The sequence below is a fragment of the Sceloporus occidentalis genome, unplaced genomic scaffold, assembly GCF_023333645.1.
Source record: "Sceloporus occidentalis isolate IW3139 unplaced genomic scaffold, rSceOcc1.0.p SCAF_43, whole genome shotgun sequence".
Lineage (NCBI taxonomy): Eukaryota > Metazoa > Chordata > Lepidosauria > Squamata > Phrynosomatidae > Sceloporus > Sceloporus occidentalis.
In genome coordinates this window covers 7,980,817-8,006,290 of record NW_028317023.1, presented here as the reverse complement: position 1 = coordinate 8,006,290, position 25,474 = coordinate 7,980,817, and the positions used below count along the sequence as shown (strand labels likewise).

Genomic DNA, 25,474 nt, shown 5'->3' with positions numbered 1-25,474 from the left:
GCATACCAACCCACACGCATACCAATCCACACGCATACCAATCCAGACATATACCAATCCAGACATATACTAGCCCCACGACTGTCTACATCAAGTCATCTGCTGGAAGTCCATCCTGGATATGATGGAGCAGATCCTTAGAGCAGCAGCAGGATCTTCGCTCCATGTCCTCTAAGCAGAACATTGGGGTGAATGGGGCTGGGGGTGGTGTCTCCAAATATTGGATAAATTCATTCCTGCACCAAGTGGCTGGATGTGACTGTCTGCCCAGGCCAATTGCTGTACTGCTACTCCTCTGTCTCATTTTTCCTATATTGGGAAATTCAGTCCTGTGTCTACCTGCCAGTGTCTGCCCAAGCCTAATGCTCTGCCACTGCTGCTGCTCCTCAATCTCCTTCCTTACGCTGGGGTAGTCAGTTCTTTGAGTTTATTTAAATATTCAGAAAATTCAGTTTTCACCAAGGAGCTGCATGTGTCTATCCGTCAATGCCTGCCCAGGCACACATGTCATACTACTGTTGCTGCTCCTCAATTTTACTTTCTTACTATGAGGGATCAATTATGTTTTTTGTAATATTGGGGAAATTCAGTCCTCTAATAGCTGATTTTGTCTCCCCATGCCCTGCCTCTGCATCGGCTCAATCTCCTTCCTGAGTGATCTGATTATTAACGTATCTTTCTATTTTTGGGGAAATTCAATGTCTTGTGTGTATCTGGCAGTGGCAACCAATTACCCTACTTCTACTGCTGACTTATCACCTTCCTTCCTTACTCTGAGGAATCAATTCATTAAAATTGTATAATTTTTGGGAGGCAGGCATGTATGGCAAAGCCGTCAGATGAACCCTGCTATACCAGCCCAAGGTAGGCTGAAGCCCTCTTGCTCAGGGTCAAAAATACAGTATGCAGCAGCACCAGGGCCGGACCAAGACATAGTGCCGTCTGGGGCTTAGTTTGAAAGCCCCCCCCACTGCTCATTATCTACCCTTCCTCTCCCTACCTTCTCATTATCTACCCTCCTCCCTCCCTATTATCTACCCTACCCCCCCCTTTGTACTTCACTTACCTTCCAGCAGTTCTGCGGCAAGTCTCTCTGCTCTGCCGCGGTGCGCGCTGCTTCACTGCTGAGCGCCGGAATTACATCATATTCCAGCGCTCAGCATTACAACCGAGCTAGAGCTAGAGGGCTCGCAGAGGAGAGAGGGGCACCGAGTGGGTACTGACAACTTCATAAGCGAAAGCCATTCAGTGCCCCTCTCTCTCCTCCGCTTCCAAAAAAAAGGGCGCTTGGGACAGCAAAGTGCCGCCTCTTCAAAAGTGCCGCCTAGGGCGATTGCCCCACTCTGCTCCATAGCAGGGCCGGCCCTGAGCAGCACTAGCAAACATCCTTGGCCCTAATAGTGGTAAAATCTTCTCCTTCCCTTCTACCAATGTAAAGAGAAATTTTGGTTACTACCAAAACATCACAAAAGCATCATATGTAAGTGCCTTGACAGGATAAACAGCGAAGATTGCTTGTAAACTGTGGTGGGTCAGATGATGGCAAAAGCAAGAAATTGAGAAAGAAGAGGGAAGGGTCAACTCAATTACACTTACTGTACATACAAAGTAACAGTGTAATACCATACACTTATATATACATAAACACACATACAAATACACATACATGCCAAAAATGGCACCTTGAAATTTGGGGCAGGCTCTGTCTACCCTACTGCTGCAAACTATGGTACAAAAAGAGATTACAGGACAAAATCAGATTATAAAATATAGTGTTTTTACTAGCTCAAGGGAATCTGCAGTCTATCTGATTAATCATTGAGATGATAAGTAAAGTGAGGGTGAAATAATGAAATCCCAAATAAAGTTCAAGTTAAAAACAGGATTCTTTATATGCTTGGTAGATTTCTGGTCTTTAAAATAAGAACTTTTAATGTAGGTTCTGTTAATATAATACATTATAAAATGCTACAAACTAGTATTTCTGCAGGGAACTTTGTGCACCATAAAACATTATTATTATTATTTAATTTATTGATTTATATAGACCCTTCAGATTTTGCTGTGCTGTAGATCGACTGGTCATGCCAATAATATTTGCACATTGTTTTTCATGAAGCAAGTGGAACTTGTCGTGCATGCCTGAAACCTTGTAAAACCATTGTACACTTCCTTTTACTTGTTTTTATGCTAATATTTGTTATATTGCTTGAGCATGTATGTGGTTTATTGGATTTTTTTGTGTAAGATTCAGTAATATATATTTTGGAGGTCTATTCTCTAAGAAGTGATCAGTCGAGTTGAGTGATCATGCCGCTGGTGCATGGGAGCATGCTAGAACGCTCCCGAGCAGCCAGCTGCCATTTTGCTGCAAGTGCCATTGAGCAGTGATTTTTTGTTCTGTGGATTCTTTTAAATATTTCTATTTTGAACCCTGGCTTTGTTGATCATTGCAAAAATGGTCATCTTGCAGCTTTGGAGTAGGGGCTGCCAGGATCCGAGGAGGGAAACAAAAAACCTTCTGAATTTCAGGTGACATTGATTCAAATTAACTATACATTCCTCAAGCTCAGTTACTGATCCAGCCCAAATAAAGAAACAATCATCTATATACTTTGACCATTTAATTACTGACTTCTCAATAGGATTTTTGGAGAATACATAATTCGAATCAAACATTATACCTGCTCAACTCACATTATAGAGTCAGCAGGTTATATGCTTTGACCTCCCAAACAGCCCGATTCACACTATGGAGGCTGTGCAAAGCCCCCTGCACTCGAAGGCGCTGCGTTATATATAGGCGCTCTGTGTCTTTAAGGCACAATGTGTCTTTTAATGCAGTACAGAACCCAACGAACAAGGGCGGCTGGGGATGCGGCCCTAGGTCTGCCCTAGAGCAGAAGGTAAATCTATCGCTGGTTATACAATTGTCAGGAACCAATATTTCGCTACCTGAACCATGGCTTTTTTATACCTGTGGCGTTTACATCTGCAACCACTAGTGGCCACTCTCGACCCTCTGGAGCACTCAGAACTCAGGTGTGCCTTGTTACCTGGGTTGAGCCCTAGTCTACATCCAGCTGGGCCTTGTTATCTGGATGACCCTGCCTTTATGAACCTGCCCTGCCCTTCAGTCAGGGCCTTTGTATTGAAGTCTATGGACCTTCCTGCTGTGGCTCTGCACCTGTACTGTTCCTGCTTCCCTGCTTTGTGTCCTTCCAAGTGGACTCCCTGCTTTGTGTCCTTCCAAGTGGACTCCCTGCTTTGTGTCCTTCCAAGTGGACTCCCTGCTTTGTGTCCTTCCAAGTGGACTCCCTGCTTTGTGTCCTTCCAAGTGGACTCCCTGCTTTGTGTCCTTCCAAGTGGACTCCCTGCTTTGTGTCCTTCCAAGTGGACTCCCTGCTTTGTGTCCTTCCAAGTGGACTCCCTGCTTTGTGTCCTTCCAAGCAGGCTGTGTGCCTTTTGTACCCTTCCAAGCGGGCTGTGTGCCTTTTGTACCCTTCCAAGCGGGCTGTGTGCCTTTTGTACCCTTCCAAGCGGGCTGTGTGCCTTTCGTGCCCTTCCAAGCGGGCTGTGTGCCTTTCGTGCCCTTCCAAGCGGGCGGTGTGCCTTTCGTGCCCTTCCAAGCGGGCTCTCTGTCTGTCGTGCCCTTCCAAGCGGGCTCTCTGTCTGTCGTGCCCTTCCAAGCGGGCTCTCTGTCTGTTGTGCCCTTCCAAGCGGGCTCTCTGTCTGTTGTGCCCTTCCAAGCGGGCTCTCTGTCTGTCGTGCCCTTCCAAGCGGGCTCCCTGCCAAAAGACTTATTACCTGTATTTTATTTTGCCATACGTCCGGTTACTTGCTTAGACTATATTACCCTTATTTGCTGGTCCTGTTATATACATGAAATACACTGCATTACCTGGATTTCTGTTTGTGGTGTCTTTGTTTGCATAATCATGCACCGTGGGTTACATACTGAACCCCAAGTATCCCCTGCGCATGGGCTCCTACCCGACCTGATCACCCGAGTCCTGACAGAATACAAAGGCCATTACAAGGAGTCTGCGGGGTTACTTTCAGTCATCAAAGTGATAGGAGAATGCTTGCTTGAACTGTGCAAATCATTAATGCAAATCTGGGACTCCAACTCCAATCACTCTCATGAAGACCATTCACCTACACCTGCTACATCACCTGAGAAATCCAACAAGCCTGTTACCAGTATTAAAAAGGAATCTCCTAGGAAATCTAGGAAACGTGAACCCCTTACCACAACCGAATTACAACAAAGGCGTGATGAGGAATCTTGCTTTTACTGTGGCAAAAAGGGACACTGGATCACCCAATGTCCTCTGAAACCTCCTAAACCCTCTGTACCGATTGAGCAGTCTACGTCACAACCACAGAGCTCTGCTAAAAGGGGAAGTAGCTTTATTCCCCAGGATAGTGAACCCATGGAGTATATACCAACCTTGGTGATTCCTGGTGCTTCTCAAACTCCGGTGGATGTCCAGCTGAAGCCTGATGATTGTTCTGTGATGGAATGCAGCGTCTGTGATCCTACAGTCTGTGGCAGTGTGGGTTGCTCCCATATGGATGAACTTCCTATTGCTTTCTGTTCAGCTGTGATTGCAACTCCTATCACTGCTACCTCAGCAAAGTGTGATACACCAGAGACTACCATAGCCCCTAATATCTCCTCTGGACTGATAGCAAAGATACATGACCCTATTCCATCTCTGAGGAAGAAGGGGCTTTCCATCAGTGCTTCACATACCAAGTCTGCTTCTCCCGTTTTGAACCATTGCAGTTCTGGTACTGCCCCCAGTAGTGCCCTGGGTACAGGGCCGCTATGTGACCCCTGGTACATGGAAAGAGAAAGCACTGAATCATACCTTCTCATCAACTTCTTCAGCATCCAGTCCTAATTTTACCTACGATTGCACCACAGATAACCTTTCCTTTGATTGTGTTATTACCTCTAATGGCAATATAATCAGAAAGGAAGACCTGGAGATCTGCGAACAAGCTTTACCGAAAAAAAGGAAGAAGAAGAAATCACTTTAAGTACACCCTCCTGCTCAGTTTTTTAAAGGTGTACAGATTTTGTTCAGACTGTTTGCGTTCTGTGACCGCTCCTTAGGGAGGGGGTACTGTCAGGAACCAATATTTTCCCGTCGTGTAGTGTCAGTACCACGGGGTGTCGCTCTTCCTGGGACAAGGACCTAGAACCGAAGAGGTTAAGATACCTCCTAACCCCTCCTACTCCTCCCTATAAGAGCCCCTCATACCCCTCATACCTCCAGTTTTTTCCTTGTCCCTTGTCAGGGACGGACCTTGTTCCTTGTTTTCTTTCTCGTTGGTGGGGCACACGGGTTGTGTCCGGGGGTTCCCTCCGATTGCTCCCCGGGTGGTGAGCAGAGCGAGGAGTAACGTCCGCATCGGCGGACGTTACGGAGCCGTTTAGACGCCGCGCTCTTATGCCGGCAGGTTTTGGAGCATGCGCACAGCGGTGGAACGCACGCCAGAGGGCGCTGCGTTCCACCAAGAGTACTGACACGCTATTGAGCATGCGTGATTCAGTTTCTCTTGTTCAGGGCGCGAAAACTAACTGGTTTTCGCATATATATAGCTGTGCTGCCCAGTCTGACAGCAGAGGAGCTTGTCAACACTGGGATTTCCGTGTCACCAGCCCCCCCACACGGATTGAGGAGTTGTAAGGTAGGATTTGGTTAATCTTACCCTGTCAAATCCTCTGCCCTGTATTTTTTCTACTAAAATTTTTTTTTGTTTTTTTGTTGTGTTTTATATTAGATGTCTGGTCCGGTTTCACCAGATAAGCCGGATAAAGAGAAATCTTTTACACCTGCTCCAAAAAAGGCTGTGGTTAAAACCAAACATTTATCGTGCACGGAATGTGCCACTCCGTTGCCGGATGGTTGTAAGAAGAAATTTTGCAATGCCTGCTCTGCTGAGAGTTTGGCAAAAGAAAAACAAAAAGACATGCAGTCTTTTTTAGGTTGGTTCCAGGACAACCTGGCGCAAACGTTTGAAACGTTTAAAGCAGCAGCAGCTACACCTGTGGAACCCGTTAAACTTAAATCCCACAAACGTAAGAGGGTATCATCCCCTCATTCTGATTTATCCTCTGGGGAGGTTTCTAGTTCATCCTATTCAGCTTCATCTAGTGGGGAGTCAGAGGATGAGACCAATTTTCCTCCACAGGAGCTGCGTAAATTTGTTAAGGAAGTCTCACAGCTTTTTCAGGATTCAGACCTGTCAGCGCACCCCAAAGGGTTGCCCATGTTATCTCACATGCAGAATCTCATGTATAGAGAGTGGAATAATCCAGGCAAAAGAGCCTTTATATCAAAGCACTCTAAGCAGCTTTTTTACCTTCAGGGCGATGAAAAATGGGAAGATATCCCTAAAGTAGACGTCCAGATAGCCCAGCTTTCCAAACGTACGACCATTCCCATTAGTGAAGTGGCTGGTCTTAAGGATCCTATGGATAAGAGGGCAGAAACGTCTTGCAGACGGATTTACCAATCATCTGGATTCCAGTGTAAAGTGGCGTTGTCTAGCGCATCTGTGGCTAAAGCGCAGGGTGTCTGGTTGCAGTCCTTAGAGGGCAGTCTTTCAGAATCTATGGATGAAGGTTTGTCTAAACTATTTAAAAACCTGACACTGGCTAATAGCTTCCTGCTGGAAGCTGCAGAAGAGGGCCTTAAGCTTTCAGCCCGTAACATGGGTTTGTCTTCCGTTGCCAGAAGGGCATTATGGCTACGTTCCTGGGCAGCAGATACTGCCTCCAAATCTACTCTATGCGATCTGCCCTTTGAAAGAACCAAGCTATTCGGTTCTTCCTTGGAGGAACTGATCAGACACATGTCTGATACTAAAAAGGCACTTCCTCAGGATAGGAAAAGCAGATGGAACAAGCGATACCAGTATAGACCTTCCAGGCCTTTTCAACCAGTTTTCAAGACTCAAGCCTTTCGTAAACAACACGCGAGAAAGTTTCAGGAACACCCTAAGAAACCAGAGGGTAGGAAGTTCTGACGGTGTTGGAGGTCGTCTGCAATGGTTCCTACCAAAATGGAGGCAAACCACAAACAATTCCTGGGTCCTCAGGATCATTGCGGACGGGTACAGGATAAAGTTTTCCAGTTTTCCTCGTCCTCTGTTCCTGATTTCGTTTTACCCCTCTCAGGTGAAGAACTCAGCACTGTTTGCCGAAAGCCTTACCCTTCTAAAAAAGGGTGTCATAGAGCCTGTTCCAAAGTATCAGGAGTTTCAGGGAGTTTATTCCCGTCTCTTCCTGGTCTCAAAGCCGGATGGGTCCTTCCGTCCAATTCTGGATTTAAAGAAAGTCAATGCGTATATTCCTTACCGTCACTTCAGAATGGAATCCATTCTCACGGTTACCCGCCTGTTGAGACAAGGGGACCTTATGGTTACGTTAGACCTAAAAGATGCCTATCTCCATGTGCCTATCGCCATAGCCTCCAGGAAATATCTCAGGTTTGCCATAAGAGTCGGGACAAGAGTTCGTCATTTCCAGTTTACTGCTCTCCCTTTTGGCCTGTCGTCAGCTCCTCGGATCTTCACAAAGCTTTTAACTCCTATTGCAGCGGCTTTACGGAAAGAGGGGATCACAGTCGTCCCTTATCTAGACGATTGGCTGCTAAAAGCAAGTTCTTCTCAGGAGCTCCGGGCACATCTCAGCTTTATGACCCGATGCTTGGGGGAACACGGCTGGATCATAAATTACAAAAAGTCCAACCTGATTCCAACTACGAAGATCCAGTTTCTGGGGCTCATAGTGGATTCCGTCTCTTCGAGACTTTATCTCCCGCGCTCTAAGATCAAGAAGATAAAGAATCAGGTTTCCTTTCTGCAACAAAATCCAACCCTTTCCTTCAGGTTGGCTATGAGTATCCTGGGCAGTCTTACAGCGTGTATTCCGGCAGTAAGCTGGTCCAAAGCGCAGTTGAGACCCCTGCAATGGGACATCCTACAACAGTGGTCCAGGAGACCGGAGGATCTAGATGTTACCTTCACGGTATCCAGGGAGGTTTTACTCCGGCTGAATTGGTGGAAAGCGAAGGAGCGCCTCACCCAAGGGCGATCTTTTCTACCACGTCATTGGGTCACCCTCACCACGGATGCCTCCAAGGTAGGCTGGGGAGCTCATCTACTCGACCTCTGCAGTCAGGGCAGCTGGTCCTTAATCGATCAAGCCCAATCATCATACTTTCGGGCGGTCCAAGATTACGGGGGAAAGCTGTGAGAATCCAGTCCGACAATGCCACCACAGTCTCATATATAAACAGACAGGGTGGCACCCGGATTCCAAGGCTACAGGACCTTTCAGACCATCTCATGCGCTGGGCCCAAAGAAACCTGGAGGATTTAGCAGCGACACATATCAAAGGAGTAGACAACTGTCTGGCAGACGATCTCAGCAGATCTCGTTGCTCCCAAGCAAACTGGTCCCTGGACAAGAGCATTTTTTCTCTCCTAGTTCAAAGATTCGGCCTACCAGATATAGACCTTATGGCGACCAGACAAAACAGGAAATTGCCAGTTTTCGCCTCCCTTTACAGGCAGGACAATCCCCCCCTGCTAGACGGAATGTCAGTGGTTTGGTCTTTCAAGATGGCTTATGTGTTTCCTCCAGTAGCCATGATTCCTCGGATCCTCCTAAAGATTCGGGTAGACAGAGCCAGGGTTTTAGCTATTCTCCCTTATTGGCCGAATCGAAGTTGGTTTTCGGAGCTGCTCAGTATGGCGATTTCAGTATGGGAGCTGCCAATTTCCTCCCATCTTCTGGAAAACAAGAACCTGTCCAAGGATGTTCTTCTGCAGTTCAGATTGACGGCCTGGCTGCTGCAAGGATGATCCTCCAGAGCAGAGGCATTTCCAATTCTATGTCAGAAATCCTCTTGGGTTCAGTACGAAGATCTACGTCCACTATTTATCTTCGAGTCTGGAATAAATTTCTCCACTGGTGTGTCTCCAAAGGTTTGGATTTCTCTTCTCCCCCCACAAGTTCTGTTCTGGATTTTTTGCAGGAAGGTTTTTCAGCGGGTCTCACAGTCTCGACGCTTAAGGGACAGGTTTCAGCCCTGAGTCATTTTCTCCTGTCGGAGTTGGCGTCCCAAGTTCTCATCAGGCGTTTTTTTAAGGCTGCCATCATTCAACGGCCTCCCAGACGTTCGCATTTTCCCTCCTGGGATTTGTCATTGGTCCTCCAAGCACTCTGCTCTGAACCATTCGAACCTTTGGAAGAGGTATCTCTAAAATTTTTATCCCTCAAGACGGCTTTTTTGGTGGCCATTACCTCAGCGAGGAGGGTCAGTGAACTTCAAGCTCTTTCCGCGGCTCCAGAATTTACTATTTTCCACCAAGATAAAGTCGTCCTGTATGTTAAACCTTCTTTTTTGCCCAAGGTTATCTCTGAAGCTAATGTCAATCAGCCATTAATTTCCCGTCTCCTTCAACTCCGGAAGAATCACTCTGGCACACTTTAGACGTCCACAGAGCTCTACGAATTTATATAGACCGCACTGCCTTTTTCCGCTCCATGGATCAATTGTTTGTTAATTATTTTGGTAGATCCACAGGCAATGCGGCCTCCAAGCACACGATATCTCGATGGCTTTCCGACACTATTCGCTTAACCTACTCTCTCAGTGGTCAGGTTCTTTCATCCCGCATTACTGCTCACTCCACCAGAGCTATGGCTACATCCTGGGCTGAAAGGTCTTCGGCATCTCCAGAAGAAATATGCAAAGCAGCTACTTGGTCTTCCTTTCACACGTTTATCAAGCATTACCGGCTAGACATCTTCTCCTCCTCTGATGCTGACTTCGGGCGTAAGGTGCTTCAGGCAGTTACCTCGTGACCGTTTTTTCCCCACCCAGGAGGGGTCATCTTGCTATATCCCCGTGGTACTGACACTACACGACGGGAAAAATAGTAATTTTACTTACCGTAAATTCTTTTTTCCTTAGTGTAGTGTCAGTACATATATCCCTCCCTGTGCATTTTTGTATTAAAATTATTTTTTTTTGCAAGCTATCTTGTGTTTCTTGGTACTTTCTGGAGGTATGAGGGTTGCCGGGGCTCTTATAGGGAGGAGTAGGAGGGGTTAGGAGGTATCTTAACCTCTTCGGTTCTAGGTCCTTGTCCCAGGAAGAGCGACACCCCGTGGTACTGACACTACACTAAGGAAAAAAGAATTTACGGTAAGTAAAATTACTATTTTCGCTACCTGAACCATGGCTTTTTTATACCTGTGGCGTTTACATCTGCAACCACTAGTGGCCACTCTCGACCCTCTGGAGCACTCAGAACTCAGGTGTGCCTTGTTACCTGGGTTGAGCCCTAGTCTACATCCAGCTGGGCCTTGTTATCTGGATGACCCTGCCTTTATGAACCTGCCCTGCCCTTCAGTCAGGGCCTTTGTATTGAAGTCTATGGACCTTCCTGCTGTGGCTCTGCACCTGTACTGTTCCTGCTTCCCTGCTTTGTGTCCTTCCAAGTGTACTCCCTGCTTTGTGTCCTTCCAAGTGTACTCCCTGCTTTGTGTCCTTCCAAGTGTACTCCCTGCTTTGTGTCCTTCCAAGTGGACTCCCTGCTTTGTGTCCTTCCAAGCGGGCTGTGTGCCTTTTGTACCTTTCCAAGCGGGCTGTGTGCCTTTTGTACCCTTCCAAGCGGGCTGTGTGCCTTTTGTACCCTTCCAAGCGGGCTGTGTGCCTTTTGTACCCTTCCAAGCGGGCTGTGTGCCTTTTGTACCCTTCCAAGCGGGCTGTGTGCCTTTTGTGCCCTTCCAAGCGGGCTGTGTGCCTTTTGTACCCTTCCAAGCGGGCTGTGTGCCTTTTGTACCCTTCCAAGCGGGCTGTGTGCCTTTTGTACCCTTCCAAGCGGGCTGTGTGCCTTTTGTACCCTTCCAAGCGGGCTGTTTGCCTTTCGTGCCCTTCCAAGCGGGCTGTGTGCCTTTCGTGCCCTTCCAAGCGGGCTGTGTGCCTTTCGTGCCCTTCCAAGCGGGCTGTGTGCCTTTCGTGCCCTTCCAAGCGGGCTGTGTGCCTTTCGTGCCCTTCCAAGCGGGCTCTCTGTCTGTCGTGCCCTTCCAAGCGGGCTCTCTGTCTGTCGTGCCCTTCCAAGCGGGCTCTCTGTCTGTCGTGCCCTTCCAAGCGGGCTCTCTGTCTGTCGTGCCCTTCCAAGCGGGCTCTCTGTCTGTCGTGCCCTTCCAAGCGGGCTCCCTGCCAAAAGACTTATTACCTGTATTTTATTTTGCCATACGTCCGGTTACTTGCTTAGACTATATTACCCTTATTTGCTGGTCCTGTTATATACATGAAATACACTGCATTACCTGGATTTCTGTTTGTGGTGTCTTTGTTTGCATAATCATGCACCGTGGGTTACATACTGAACCCCAAGTATCCCCTGCGCATGGGCTCCTACCCGACCTGATCACCCGAGTCCTGACAACAATCTTAATGCCTGAAACTAATGTAATTAATTAGTTTAGGCTATAGTTTGAAGTATCCTGAAGAAATAGGTTTGTTGAAAACTTCGTAAATCAGAATGCTTCATAAGTCTAACCCTTACGAAAAATTACTGCAGTTTTATCTGAAGTAATACTGCAGTTTGTTTGTAGAACAATTCAGTTTTTTGGACATGAAAAAACTGCAATAATGCGCTTTTACTGTAGTATTACTGCACTTTTACTGTAGTATTACTGAACTTTTACTGCACTTCTACTTCATTATATTGCAAACCTACAGTTGTACTTCAATGTACTGTAGTTTTAATGCATTTGTACTGCCTTACAAAAAATAACTGCAGTACATTGAAGTACAAATGCAGTAAATGTGGTAAATGTGCAGTAATACTGCAGTATAAGTGCAGTATTGCAGTTTTTTCATGTCCAAAAAATGTCATTGTTCTACAAACTGCAGTATTACTTCACAAAAAATTGCAGTCATTTTTCGTAAGGGAAAGCCTGAAGCCTTTTGATTGATTTAGACATTTACCCCTAATATTACAGTTTGTTTCCACAAGGTTATTGTCATCAGGAAACCAGTAACGATTCCAGGAAATATAAACCAGGATGTTAGTTATGTGTCAGCAGGAGCATAAAGCACCCGCTAAGTAAATGAAATCCAAAATTAATTAAGTATGACTTAGACAAACATAGCAATGGCTCCTTTTACACACCAAATAGTCATATGCGTAATATAAATCTTGTTGTTTATTTAAACAGTATATGTCACACTAAAGTGTTGAGAGCCTCAGTACCCCAAGGATTGATACCCCATGTCTGTAAGGCCATCTGGCAGACATAATGGATCCAACTTGTGTTAAGTACCATTAGGGGACCATGTGAAAAGGAATGTGGCTATCAGCACGAATAGGTGACAAGGAATAAAGGAATGCAGATATCATTCACTGTTAATACCAATAAACGTTATGGAGCAATAGAAAACTAAAAAATGAGGAGAATATAGGGACACTGGAAATTTATGTTTTAAGGATCTTAGATCTTATAGAAAGCTCACAGAAAGGTGAGGTAGAATTAAAAAAAAAACAAACATCTTTCTTGTAACAAAAAATTCCTTCACACAGAGATATCACAGTACCCTGAAATACAGGTAAAAATTATTTACTGATTAGGCATCAAAGGTACACAAAATGTGTATATATGCATGCGTCAAAGTATGTTGTGAATTGAATATCATATTCTTTCTTTTTCCATTGCTGGGGAATCATATGTCCCAGTATGAATTACACATATAAATACAGTAGATCCTTGTAAAACACACATATTTAGTGTTTATATTTTTATCGTTGGAATTATGCTGTTAGGGTATTATCTTTTTGTTTTCTTTTAATCTGATAGAAAAATGTACGCATATATTAAACAGAAGCATAATATTTGAGATCTACAAGATGAGTAGAACCTACAGCTAATACCTGTTTTACATTCAAATAAGCATTTGAAGCAGGCATGTGGGGTGCAAGACACTCAGCAACTACTAGATGACAAGAGACAACTACTAGATTACACTAGACACTATGACGGGTAAGAAGGAAGAGACTTTTGAGAAGGGCTTCATAAAAAAACTAGAAATACCGGATATTGTGGATCTATATGGGAAAAACCACTACACAGTTTAAATTTAGATGAACAAATGTATCACCTCCAATTTGAGTTGCTACTGCACTTGACAGTAGACAGATACCTACTCTATGTGCACAATCTTGTTACATAACAAAGATGAATCAATGTGTACTGTTATGAATAATAACCTGAACATGCGTAAATCAATTGCTTTAGTTTACAGTTTGTTTAATCTCTCTAACTTGGACGGATTTAAGTATAGTGAAGAGCCAGTTTGGTTTGAGTCATTTTTCACATGTGACTTTGCCCCAGGCTACTTGTTTATCTATTTAAGATGAGAAAAATTGTTTTTCTTTCAGAATCCTTTAGTAGAAGAGGAGCGAGCATGGACTCTTTCAGCGAACAAGAAGGGGTTAGACTTTTACAAAAATATGCATATTCTTTCCTTACATCACAGGTATGGAAAATAATTAATTAATACTAACATTTCTAATTAATAGGCTAACTATAGAAAAAATATTTATGACATTCTACTTGAAAAAAATTTAACTGATAGTGTTTAATACTTTCTTAATAACTGCTTAAAAGGTAAGGAATTATGATGCGTAAACAGAACCGTATATGAAACTTGAATTAATAATCGTATATTATTCCACTATTTTTTTGTATTTATCAATATAATTTCGGGGTTTAGAGTGCCTGGCTGTAAACTGACTGTTAAAATGTAAAATGCATATTTTCCTAAATTATGGATGGGAATGCACTGGATCTGGAGTAAAGCCTTTAAAGAATTTGAAATACTTTAGCAGGGGATTATATTAAGTAACTATCCGGATTTTATTTTTTAATGTTAGGGGTTTTATGCCAATGTCAAAATGAATAAGGTGACTTCTGGGATCTGGATTTATTCTCTGGGTTTATATTCTGCACTGATTTTATGAACAAAAATAGCATACTTATTTATGTTTAATATAAAGATAATTGATAACTAATTTATAAAATCGATAATAATCTATAATGAAAATCGTTGCCATCTCTCCAACCAGCCCTGCAGGCTGCAGTTGCTGCTTGGGCAGTGCACCCCATCGTAGCTGTGCCCGAGGCGAGTGCCTCTCTCGCTTATCCTTCCTACGGCCCTGCCCTGAAGTAGAGGAGTTTTGAGTGTTCCGTTTTTCCCGTTGTGCAACTTACATGCAGTAATTCCAGTGTTCACTGCACCTGAACGCCATGTATTTTGGTGGAAAAGCAAAAAGTGGAATACTGTGCATCACCTTGTTCACTTGTTGCATGCAAAGTTGCTCTCCTATTGTGGCCAATCCAATAATAATATTACTTTCTGGACACTTCTTGTTATACTGTTCTTTTAACCCAAAGAAAATTATGACTTGCATATCAAACATTGTGTATTATGTTTAATGTTTTTACAGGCTATGTTTGCTGCCTGTGATTTGAAACTTTTTGATGTTTTGGCTGAGTCTGAGGAGCCTCTGTCAAAAGCAGCCATAGCGGAGAGTTTAGGAACAAGCAGCAGAGGAACGGAGTGCTTACTTGATGTCTGTGTGGGATTAAAGCTTCTAGACCTGGATATCCAAAATGGAGAAGGTCACCAAATTAAATTTATCGAGTTTCTCCATTTGTTCCGTTCTGTAAAAAGTAACCTCATTATTTAAGGATCTTGTCCCAGATGGCCCATAAAAAAGAATAAAAAATACTGTCATTTTAGATCACTTAATTTGTTACAATGAAATGCTTATTTTACAGTAGGGTAACAATTAATTGAGGCCTTAACCAGGTTGGCCTATAGTTGAACCAAATTCTTCAAACAGGGCCAGTTTAATACGCTTGTGTGCAGGCCCAGACTGGGACAAAAAATAGGCCCGGGCATTTAAGCCTGAGCAGCCCATTTTTATTTATTTATTGTTAAAGCCCACCCTTCATGTACCATCTTTGCATTTACTCACTCATTCACACAAATCATTTTTATTAATGCAGTCTCACAAATCATTCACACAATTCATCCACACATTTCTCACTATCTAACCCCCCTCTGCCCCTTCTCACTGCACCCCCTCCCTCACCCTACTTACCTTGTTGCCGGAGCAAGCTGCAACTGTGACCGGGCCCGCAGCAGGGCCGGATTGACTTAGGGGCTGATGGAGCTGCAGCTCCAGGCCCCTACCTTAAAATAGGCCCAGTCAGGACCGGACTGACTGGGCCTATGCGGCCTCATTAACGCAGGGCCCCTTAAGCCCACTGCAACTGTGACCGGGTCCGCCACTCTAAGGGTCCGGGAAGCCCCCACCAGGGCCGGCCTTAGGGGTCTGCGGCCGCACAGGGCTTAAATTAAAACATCGGGGGTTTTTTTTTTAAACTTTATTTAACATCCTCCATGTTAAATAAAGTTAAAAAAAACCCTTTATTTAACATGGAGGATGTTAAATAAAGTAAAAAAAAAACAACAAAAAAACCCCCCGATGTTTTAATTTAAACCCTGTGCGGCCGCACACCCGTAAGGCCGGCCCTGGTGGGGGCTTCCCGGACCCTTAGAGTGGCGGTCGCAGTTGCGGCGGGCTTAAGGGGCAGGTGCCCCTTATGCTCTGCGTTAATGCGGCCGTAGAGGCAGTCAGTCTGGTCCTGACTGGGCCTATTTTAAAGCAGGGGCCTGGGGCTGCAGCTCCATCAGCCCCTAAGTCAATCCGGCCCTGCCGTGGCCCGGCCCACCGGGCCTGCTTGTGTGTACAACTACATCTACTGGATACATTTATTGAGTATTGAAACTTTAAGAAAACTTTAACTTTTACTTTGGCAATTGTGGGGAAATATGGGGAAATAATAGCAGGGTTTTTATTGTTAATATATTAGTCTTTATGCCATGTGATAGAATGTACAGTTTGCCCAAAACTAAGTATCTATGTATAACCTAGCTTGTCCCAAAAATATATTTAGGTTTTCCTAGGTAAAGTTTTCACTGTTTAGAAGATTGTTACCAAACTTCTCTAGCTATAATGGTTGGAGCTTCCTTTTCAGATAATGCTAATATTTATAGGTGGTGCAGAAACAAGAACATGGATCCTGGAGTTTGTTATTGCTGCATATCTTTTACTGTTGTTCTTATTCTTTGTTCTGTTCCATATGTTATATTTTCTGTTGGTCTAATTTGTAGTGCTTTACAAGAACACGAAACTCTCAGAAAATTACCTCACAACCACCAGTTCTAAGTCTGTTTGTGACGCATTTAAGTTTTACACAAATGAAGTTTACCCAGCAGCCGCCCATCTGAAAGATATTATCAAGTAAGAAGTTACCTGTAAATTAAATACAAAATAAACATTGTTTTTGACACAGTACTGAATATATAGTTTATACCCTTTTCACTGTGGGAATTCTTGGTCACACTGGGTGGCCCTACGGTGAAATTCCAATCAGCGTGAAGACGGCACTTCTTTGTAATAAACCCAAAATATGTTATCCTTAAAATGTATTATCAAATTTCTCATTGTATAGTTCAAAAATGGTATAATGCATTACTGAATGGGCAGTATTCATCACAAAAAGTTACAAACATATAGATAGATAGATAGATAGATAGATAGATATAGTATATATATAGATATATAGATATATATATATATGGTACAATATGAATTGAAAACTCAACTTTTTCTCATTATTTTTTCCAAGGCTGGGAAATCCACTATGCCAGGTTCAATCTGGACTGCCACCAAACGAGTTTTTCAAAGATATATACAGGTTAGTATATGTGTGTGTATGTATATATACATGTGTTTTAAAAATGTATTTGTAATTGGAAATAGCCTCAAATTCCAGATATTGTCAACATTGATTTAGTTTAAACCTAATGCATACAATTAAATATTACACAGAAGATGATCAGAATTTATGGCTGATAATTGTGCTATTATTATTATTATCTTTTATTTATATAGCGCCAACAATTTACGCAGCGCTTCATACAATACATATATTCAACGGGTATGACAAGACGAGAATTAACAGACTAGGACAAACCGATACATTAGGTGGAGAGAGCCCTGCTCGCAGGCTTACAATCTTGATACTAGCAGGAGATCGGTGTACATTCATGCCGTGCACTATACAAAAAGATCTCTAGGTGACAAGAGACAGACAAATAATTCTAATATTTACTATATTTACTATAAAGTATATATATATATATATATATATATATATATATATATAACCGTAAAACAATGTACATGCTTCTGAGGTTTTAGGAGGACATTAGGTAATTTTATATTTTTCCACATTCCATGTGATTAATTCCCAACCTACTTCTAGAGGCACAGCAATAGGGTGGGATTTAGTAACTAATATATGTTATTCCAATAAGGAAATTCATAAAACATGGACCATCTGTGTGCCATGAGGACTAGGTAGAGAGCCACTGCCACATTAATTTACCACCATAATGCATCAACTATGAAAATGTCTCCTGCAAGAAAACCCTGAATAAATACATAGAAGTTACTAGTATAAAATAGAAAAAAAACATACACACAACTTAGCTGTTAGTGAATATCTTATTTTTTTGGGCAAATATTAACACCTATATTATATGTATTATATATATTAACTTTTTTGTACTAGATCAGAAGAAAAAATCAAGATATTTTTAAAATTAATGGATTTCGGATGGACTTCCTTTGCCAAGAAAGCTGTTTTTTCTGCTTTTGAGCTTTCATCTTTCAAAACGATTTGTGATTTAGGAGGTAATTATACTCGTAGTTTACTCTTTTTATGTCACGCCTTAGCAAATAAAAAAAAAAAATTCAAAACATGTTTTCAAAGTGTGAGTTGAGTCCAATATTAGGTTGTTACAGGGTGGCTCTCTATGGCAGTATGCAACAACACATATCTGGTCAGATCCCAAAGCAGTGTCACGCGTGCTACCGCGGCTCCCTCTCCGGCTGCTCACGCCAGCTCGCCGGGAGCCGGCAGCCCCACCTCCGTTCCACACGCGCGTCACCGCCGGGTAACGCGCGCTGCTGCGGCTCTTACCTCGGCCACTCACGCTGGTTCCCCTAACGTCGGCGGCTCCACCTCCAGTCGCCGCGGTTCCGCCTCTGCCGCTGTCACTCGGGAGGCTTGCGGTCCTGCCTCCTCGGGCACGCACGCCCGCTCACGCTGCAGGCGCGTCGCCGTGTCCTCCACGCGCACACGCCGGGAACACGGCGGAGATGCGCCATCTAGTGGTGGTACCAGCCAACGCACCTGATTACAATTTCGGGCGCGGCCGATGACGTGAGTGTCTCCTTTTCTATTTAAACCTCATTTGTTTGCCTTGTCTTTGCCCGTTCTAAGCGTTATTTAGCTTTGGGTGTGCTATTTCTCGTTCTGCTTTATCTCTGCCTTGTGTACCGACCTTTTGCCTGTTTAAACGACCACGATTCTTCTCTGCCTGCCTACGAACCCGGACCTGTTTACCGTTTTTGCACCTGATCTACCTGTCCTGACCTCGGATTGTTTTTGACCTTGCTGCCTGCTGTTGCCCTCGACCTCGGACTGTGTACTGGACTTTCTTTAGCTGTGCTTACCTGCATTGTTGGATCCACCTCGTATACCTGACCGTAACAAGAAGGAGCCGCTGGTTGCCAACTGCAGCAAGCTATTAACCATTAAGCTGTTCTTATTTATTGTGTGCTTCATTTAACATAAACGTATTGTTATCTTTAAGCTAAGCATGTGTGCCACCTCAGAGCCATTGAGAGGTCAGTGCACTAGGAAATATAATAAAGCTTGCTAAGTAATGAAGATTGAATAGTACATTGTATTGTTATGGTTACTAATTTGAACAAGACAATTTTTTTGACATTACAATATAGAGCCTGAGCAGAGGCGTATATAGGGTATGGCAGCCATGGCACGTGCCATGGGCGCCATCTCAAAGGGGGGCGCCGGTGAGCGGCTTTTAAATGCCGCTCACCGGCATTTATTTTTTTTTGATGCGGAGGAGAAAGAGGGGCGCCTAGCCACCGCTCGGCACCCCTTATTCTCCTCCACGAGCCCTCTACCCCCGTCCCGGTGCCGGCATTTCATGCAGAGCACTGCAATATGCCGGCATATTGCGGCGCTCTGCATGAAATGCCGGCACCAGCGAGCGGCTTTTAAACACTGATGCGGAGGAGAGAGAGGGGCGCCTAGCAACCGCTCGGCGCCCCTCGTTCTCCCCCGCATCAAAAAAAGAAGACAGCGTTTAAAAGCCGCTCGCTGGTGCCCGCTGCTTCACTGCTGGGCACCGAAATATGATGTCATATTACGGCGCTCAGCAGTGAAGCAGCGGGCGGTGCAGGAAGACAGAAGCATCGTCCTCTCGTCGCTGGACTTCAAGGTGAGGGGGGGAGGGAGAGGGGTTAGAAAGTGATAAGGGAGGGAGGGAGTTAAAAAGTGATGAGGGAGGGAGTTAAAAAGTGATGAGGGAGGGAGGGGGGGTAGATATAAGTAAAGAGTGTGCATTAATGTGTGGATGCATTGAGTGAATGAGAGAGAGCATGAGTTAATGTGTGGATGAGTTGTCTGAATGAGGGAGAGCATGAGTTAATATGTGAATGTATTGTCTGAATGAGGGAGAGCATGAGTTAATGTGTGGATGGATTGTCTTAATGAGGGAGAGCATGAGTTAATGTGTGGATGAATTGTCTGAATGAGGGAGAGCATGAGTTAATGTGTGGATGCATTGAGTGAATGAGGGAGAGCATGAGTTAATTTGTGGATGAGTTGTCTGAATTAAAGTGTGAATTAGTGAGTGACTGTAAAAGTGTTTGTGTATCATAGATGTATAATTGTGAAAGGGCAAAGATGGCACTAGCAGGAGGTTTGAGCCTTGGGGACCAAGATGGCACAGGCAGGGTGTATATGGGACAAAGATGGCACTGGCCGGACTGTTTGGGGACAAAGTTGACTTGTGCTGGGCTATTTGGGGACAAAGATTGCAAATCTAATGTGTGTAATCTGGGTGCTGGCCAGGTTCTATGTGGGCAGTGTGGATGCCAGGGTTTGCTTTGGGGTGTGCATCCTGTGATCTATGCCTGTAATTTAGGGGGTTTTAAATATACCTTTAATGCTGTGTTTTTATGTGAATTCCAATTGATCTATACCTGCAAAGCTGGGTTTTTGTGTTATTCTGTAGATCCATATCTGCTATGCTATGTTTCCATACATTATTTATGTGTACCTGCAAATACAGGGTTAATATGTCTTATTCAGTTGATCTATACCTGCGATGCTACGTTTCATATATTATTATTGTATACCTGCAAATACAGGATTTGTATGTCTGATTCTGTTTATTTGATATATACCTTCAGTGCTGAGATCACAAGTGAATTTCAATTGATCTGGGTTTGTGTGTTGATCTATACCCGCTATCGGCAGCAGGGACTAATATTTTTATATATATATATACATATATATATATATATACATATATATATATATATATATATATATATATATATATATATATATATATATATATATATATATATGGGCAGCAGGGGCTAGTAAATGGGTTTTAGATATTTGGACAGGGGCGCAATTTCAGTGCTTGCCATAGGCGCTATTTTCAGCCTCTGAGCCTGAGTTATGTGGAAACCAGTTTTGTACATAATTTTCCTACTGTTACAAGTCAACCACAAGCAATTGCTAAAAACCCACGGTGTATTAGAATTAGGGTGAAGCAATAACAATGTCCAGGAAAAGAGAGTGCATTTGATTAAAAGCAAGCTCCTTAATTCTCACATGTGAGCATTAGGTATCTAGTGCAGAGATTGGGCTCAACACTCGAAACTTGGACTGATTTTTCTATGATTTGTTGATCAAATAATGAATCATTTGCTTAATGTGATATCACATGTTTATTTTGTTTGACAGGATGCTCAGGATCTCTGGCTAAGTATTGTGCATCTTTATTTCCATCATCTTCTATCATTCTTTATGATCTACCTGAGGTTATCCAAGCTACCATGGAGAATTTTGTTTCACCAGAGGATGATCGCATTATTTTCCAAAAAGGTATTATAAACTGTACAATTACTGTGGTATATCTGTAGTTAGCCTAGTGTTACGTGAACAACCAGGGCTTTACTTATAATAGAAATATAAAAATAAATTGAAGTAGGATCAAAGAAAGTCATTGTCAAGAAAAAAAACATTTCCCGTCAAACATGAAAATATGAGCTAATAGGAAGAGAAGAGCAAGGTAAAATTGCCACGAAAATAGTTAATTGCAAAATATTTGTTAAAATGAACTAATAAATGTAGAGGTAAATGTCATAAATGAATGCAAGTAGGAGAAAGATACTCATTAAAACAAAGGATAACTGCAATTACAACATCAAATGCATGTAGAATATGGAAGAAGGGAAGGTATGATATGGTAGTTCTGTAAATAGTGAAGGGGTAAACCATAGTGTCTTTTCTTGGATGACTTATGTTTTTGTTCAACCTACCAAAAGTTCAGGTTTTTCACACATGCATTTGCTCTGTTAGGAGACTTCTTCTCAGACCCTCTTCCAAATGCCGACCTTTTCATCGTTTCTCGCGTACTTCATGATTGGGATGAGGAATCATGTTTGAAACTACTCGGCAAAATTTATATGGCTTGTAATCCAGGTAAGTATTGAATATTTCACTTATGTCATTTTATTATTCTTTATATACCCCTTCATTTGTAGACAGAAATTCAAAAATGGGCCATGTACATAGAGAAAACCACCATGAAAATCCATGAAATACTCTTCCTGGTTTCTCTAAATGTAATACTGAATACAATAAGTGTTTCTTATAAACATGACCTATTGTACATCTATGCACAGTATTCTTAAAAATCTTAGATGCTGCTCTGGATCCAACACAATTCACCAGCAGCCACAATTTTAGTTTGAATCTGTATCAGCTCCAGAAAAAAAGTATGTTTCTTGCTTGTACAAATGTGTCTCTACAAAATGTACTGATTAGGTATTGTTTTACCATAACAGGAGGAGGTGTGCTTGTAATTGAAACTATCCTAAATGAAGATAAAACAGCATCCTTGATGTCTCACCTACAAAATATTGCACTTCTACTGCTTACTGAAGGGAAAGAAAGAACTGCTTCTGAATACAAAAGATTGCTTGAAACTGCTGGATTTAAAGATATCCAGTTCTGTATTAATGGAGACCTAATGGAAGGCATTCTTGCCAGAAAGTAAAAGTTTCCAATGTAATGTATATACTGCATTGTTATGCTTTGCGGCACACAATACATTACAATACAGTATGGCACCACCTAGTATTTGTAGTTGAAAATTAACATTTATTCATAAGCTTTATTTGTTGCTGGGAATGTTGCTGCATACTTCTAGCATGCAAGCTTGTGGGTTTTCATAATTTCTAATGTAATATTTTTGCCTAAAATAATAAATCGACACAACAAATGCTTGAACATTATTTGCGTAGATGTTTTTATTTGCATTGCTAGAGAGAACTGAATATGCTTTTTACATTAAAACAACTTAATCAGACTTTGCTATACAGAAAACTTATGGACAGGCCAGGAAAGTTACACTTTCCATTAGACAAACAAAAATGAATAATCTACTGCTAGAGCTGGCTGGTGGCAAACATAGCTTGTGTGCCATTTAAGAAGATTTGTTTATCCCAATGTAAAAGACATTAAGCTGCCTACTTCATGTAGGGATCCAAAAATGGCTTGGAATTAAAACCATCCCTGGCACTTTAAGGCCACATGTGCACAGCCACCTGCTGGAAAAACACTAGACTCTTGCATTATCCATCTGCACTTTTGCCACATACCACTAGGTATACCTAACAGATGGCCTCTTAAACACTGAATTGGCCGGAAAAGGAAATGTAAACGAGAAGTATAATTATAGCAATTGTTTTAAATCCTTTTTTTTCTTTACATGCAAAAATATTACGTCATAGAAACAGAAATTTGCACTTACCAAAACAAAAGGTAATAAGTGTTTCTCTGTGTAAACAATTAAATAGCATTACTGGAGTGACATCAGCATACCTGGGAACTCTCCCAGTGAAACTGCCTTTTGGAGTCAAGGAATCCCCCCCCCCCCGATGGTAGAATTCGAAGTAGCTTAATTAGGGTTATTTTGCGTTCTTTTTGATCAAGAGTAGGAAGGTTAGGTAGTATGGCTACCTAACCTGTCCAGAAAATTTGTAGCAAGGGTACTCCTGAAAGCGAAAGGTGGCCATTAGTGGCTGCAGGTAGGCATGATGGTAGGTATACAATAGGTAGGTATCTATCTGCAGTACAAAACGAGTATTCTTGTAGACATACAGACTCTATTTTTTTTTTGTATTTAAGTTTATTATACAAAACTGATTATGCTAAAACAAAAATGTTTGTGCCTGTTTTGACAATATTACATTGGTACAGATAGTCGATAAGCAGTACTGCGACGCAGTGCAGGGCAATACACGTTACAGTACGACTTCAGTTTACAGAAAGCTCAGTAACAAACAGTAGAAGCAGTGTACAATTACATTTCCAGACATGGCACATATGGTTAGCACATTAGTGGAACACAGTCTGGGGAAATGGGATGATAAGGGTGGGTGAGGGGGGAGAGTAAAGGGGGCCGAGGAGAATGGGGCTAGTCTTCAGCCTCTAGACTGTCCTTGAGGGAGTAATCTCTCAGCAGGCTGTGGATGAGCTTCCGCCAGTCACGGACCGTGACCTGCTCTCTCCTCAACACTAGGCGGTTCCTGGCAAACCATAGAGCTTCCTCTACACAGCACGAGGCGCCAAGCGTCGCAATGGCAGTCTCAGTGTGTTTGTTCCTGGAAAAAGTACGTAAAGTACAGAGTGGTAGGACAGGTACTTTCTCTCGATAGAGTCCTTGAGACCCAGCTCCAGAGCTCTGAACAAAGCCTGTGCAAACGGGCACTGCGAGAACAAGTGAAGGGAAGTCTCCTCCTCCACAATGCACTGTGGGCAGTATCTATATCTGCACAACCCCCTGGCATGCATAAATGTCCTTAGAGGTAGGCCTACCACTCACAGACAGCTGTTTCATCCTTAATGGGACTCGTCAGCATGATGTTGTGATACTGGCTTAATACTTGAGGCTTGGCTTAATACCTGAGCACGAGAAATACCATTACATAAGTTATGGTGGGTAAAGGTGATGGAAAACCCTTCCACTTAAAATTAAGGGGGTAGTAGACGCATTATTAAACACTCAACTACAGACACCAAACGACTTGTTTTTCAGTCAGAAATCTCATGGTGCTTCCACAACCACTAGGGATTCTGGGTAGGCACATGCAAAAAACATCAACAATAATCACCTTTTGCCACTATATCCACTTTATACATGGATCCCTTGAAAGTAATTGCCCGCTGTACAAGAAAGCCTTTAAACAAGACTCGGGAAGAGGTGCAGTAGCTGGATCACCACTCTGTTTCATCCTTAATGGGACATAAGGGGGTAGTAGAAGCATTATTAAACACTCATCTACATCATAAAAGAAATAGAAAGACAGCATGAGGACATTAATACATACAGTGAAATAAAATAGAGATGTGTTACCAGAAATTAAACAAACATCTGACACATATTCCCTTTCCAAAAACTCCCATGATTTACACCCTACCAAAAATCCATAAAATCATTGAGACCCCCCAGACTATGATAAATATCATAGAAAAAAAATATGATTGCGGTTTTTTGATCATTGTGCTCCTGTTGAGAGGGAAGCTTTACAATGATGAATATATGCAATGTGTTGAAGATAGGACATAATTACTATCAAAATACTTTTATTGGTTCTTAAAGTACTGTCTTATATGAAATATAATCACAAGTATGTAAAACGTATAATGTACATATTTTTAACTGTCCCTGTTGCTGCAAAACCTACACAGACACGAGCTAAAATACAAGTTTTCTGTACTAAATAATAGAGCAACGGTAACTTCCTCATTTGACTATATGACAACTTCCCATAACCTTAAACGCTAGAGCTGACACTAAAAAGAAACAATATCTCCCTGCGTAGCTAGTGCGGCCATTTTTTTGGAGCCCAAACTGAGAAGAACACTATTAGCCGATGAAATAGCTCATTATAACATCCATTGCGTCTCTTGCTTTGGAACTTAGTACTCAGCAAACCGTCTCCAAGGAAACTATGTATCAACGCTAAGAGAACTCTGGGAGCGGAAACCGGGATCCGAACGGAAGCGGAAGTTGTTTTCCGGCACCATAGAGGTGTGTGGTTTCCGTTAAGCATAGGGAACGGTTCATTTTGTGGGCATTTTTTTTTATTTATTTTTATACACGGTTTGTTGTTATACGTT

The 25,474-nt window shown here is 42.8% G+C and overlaps 1 protein-coding gene across 1 annotated transcript; it reads left to right on the top strand.

Moving 5' to 3' along the window:
• Positions 1-13,071: 13,071 nt before the first annotated feature.
• LOC149289834 (acetylserotonin O-methyltransferase-like) lies at positions 13,072-22,346 on the top strand. The gene is made up of 8 exons (XM_089490281.1): positions 13,072-13,078; positions 13,477-13,574; positions 14,545-14,770; positions 16,281-16,410; positions 17,747-17,868; positions 21,029-21,169; positions 21,647-21,769; positions 22,135-22,346. The coding sequence occupies exons 1-8, from the start codon at positions 13,072-13,074 to the stop codon at positions 22,344-22,346; spliced, it is 1,059 nt and encodes a 352-aa protein (XP_089346407.1).
• Positions 22,347-25,474: the final 3,128 nt, after the last annotated feature.

Coding starts and splice junctions, on each gene's coding strand:
- LOC149289834 (XM_089490281.1), top strand. Junction 14,771..16,280: donor TTTGTTCCGTTCTGTAAAAA/GTAACCTCATTA, acceptor TCTAATTTGTAG/TGCTTTACAAGAACACGAAA. Junction 17,869..21,028: donor AACGATTTGTGATTTAGGAG/GTAATTATACTC, acceptor TTTGTTTGACAG/GATGCTCAGGATCTCTGGCT.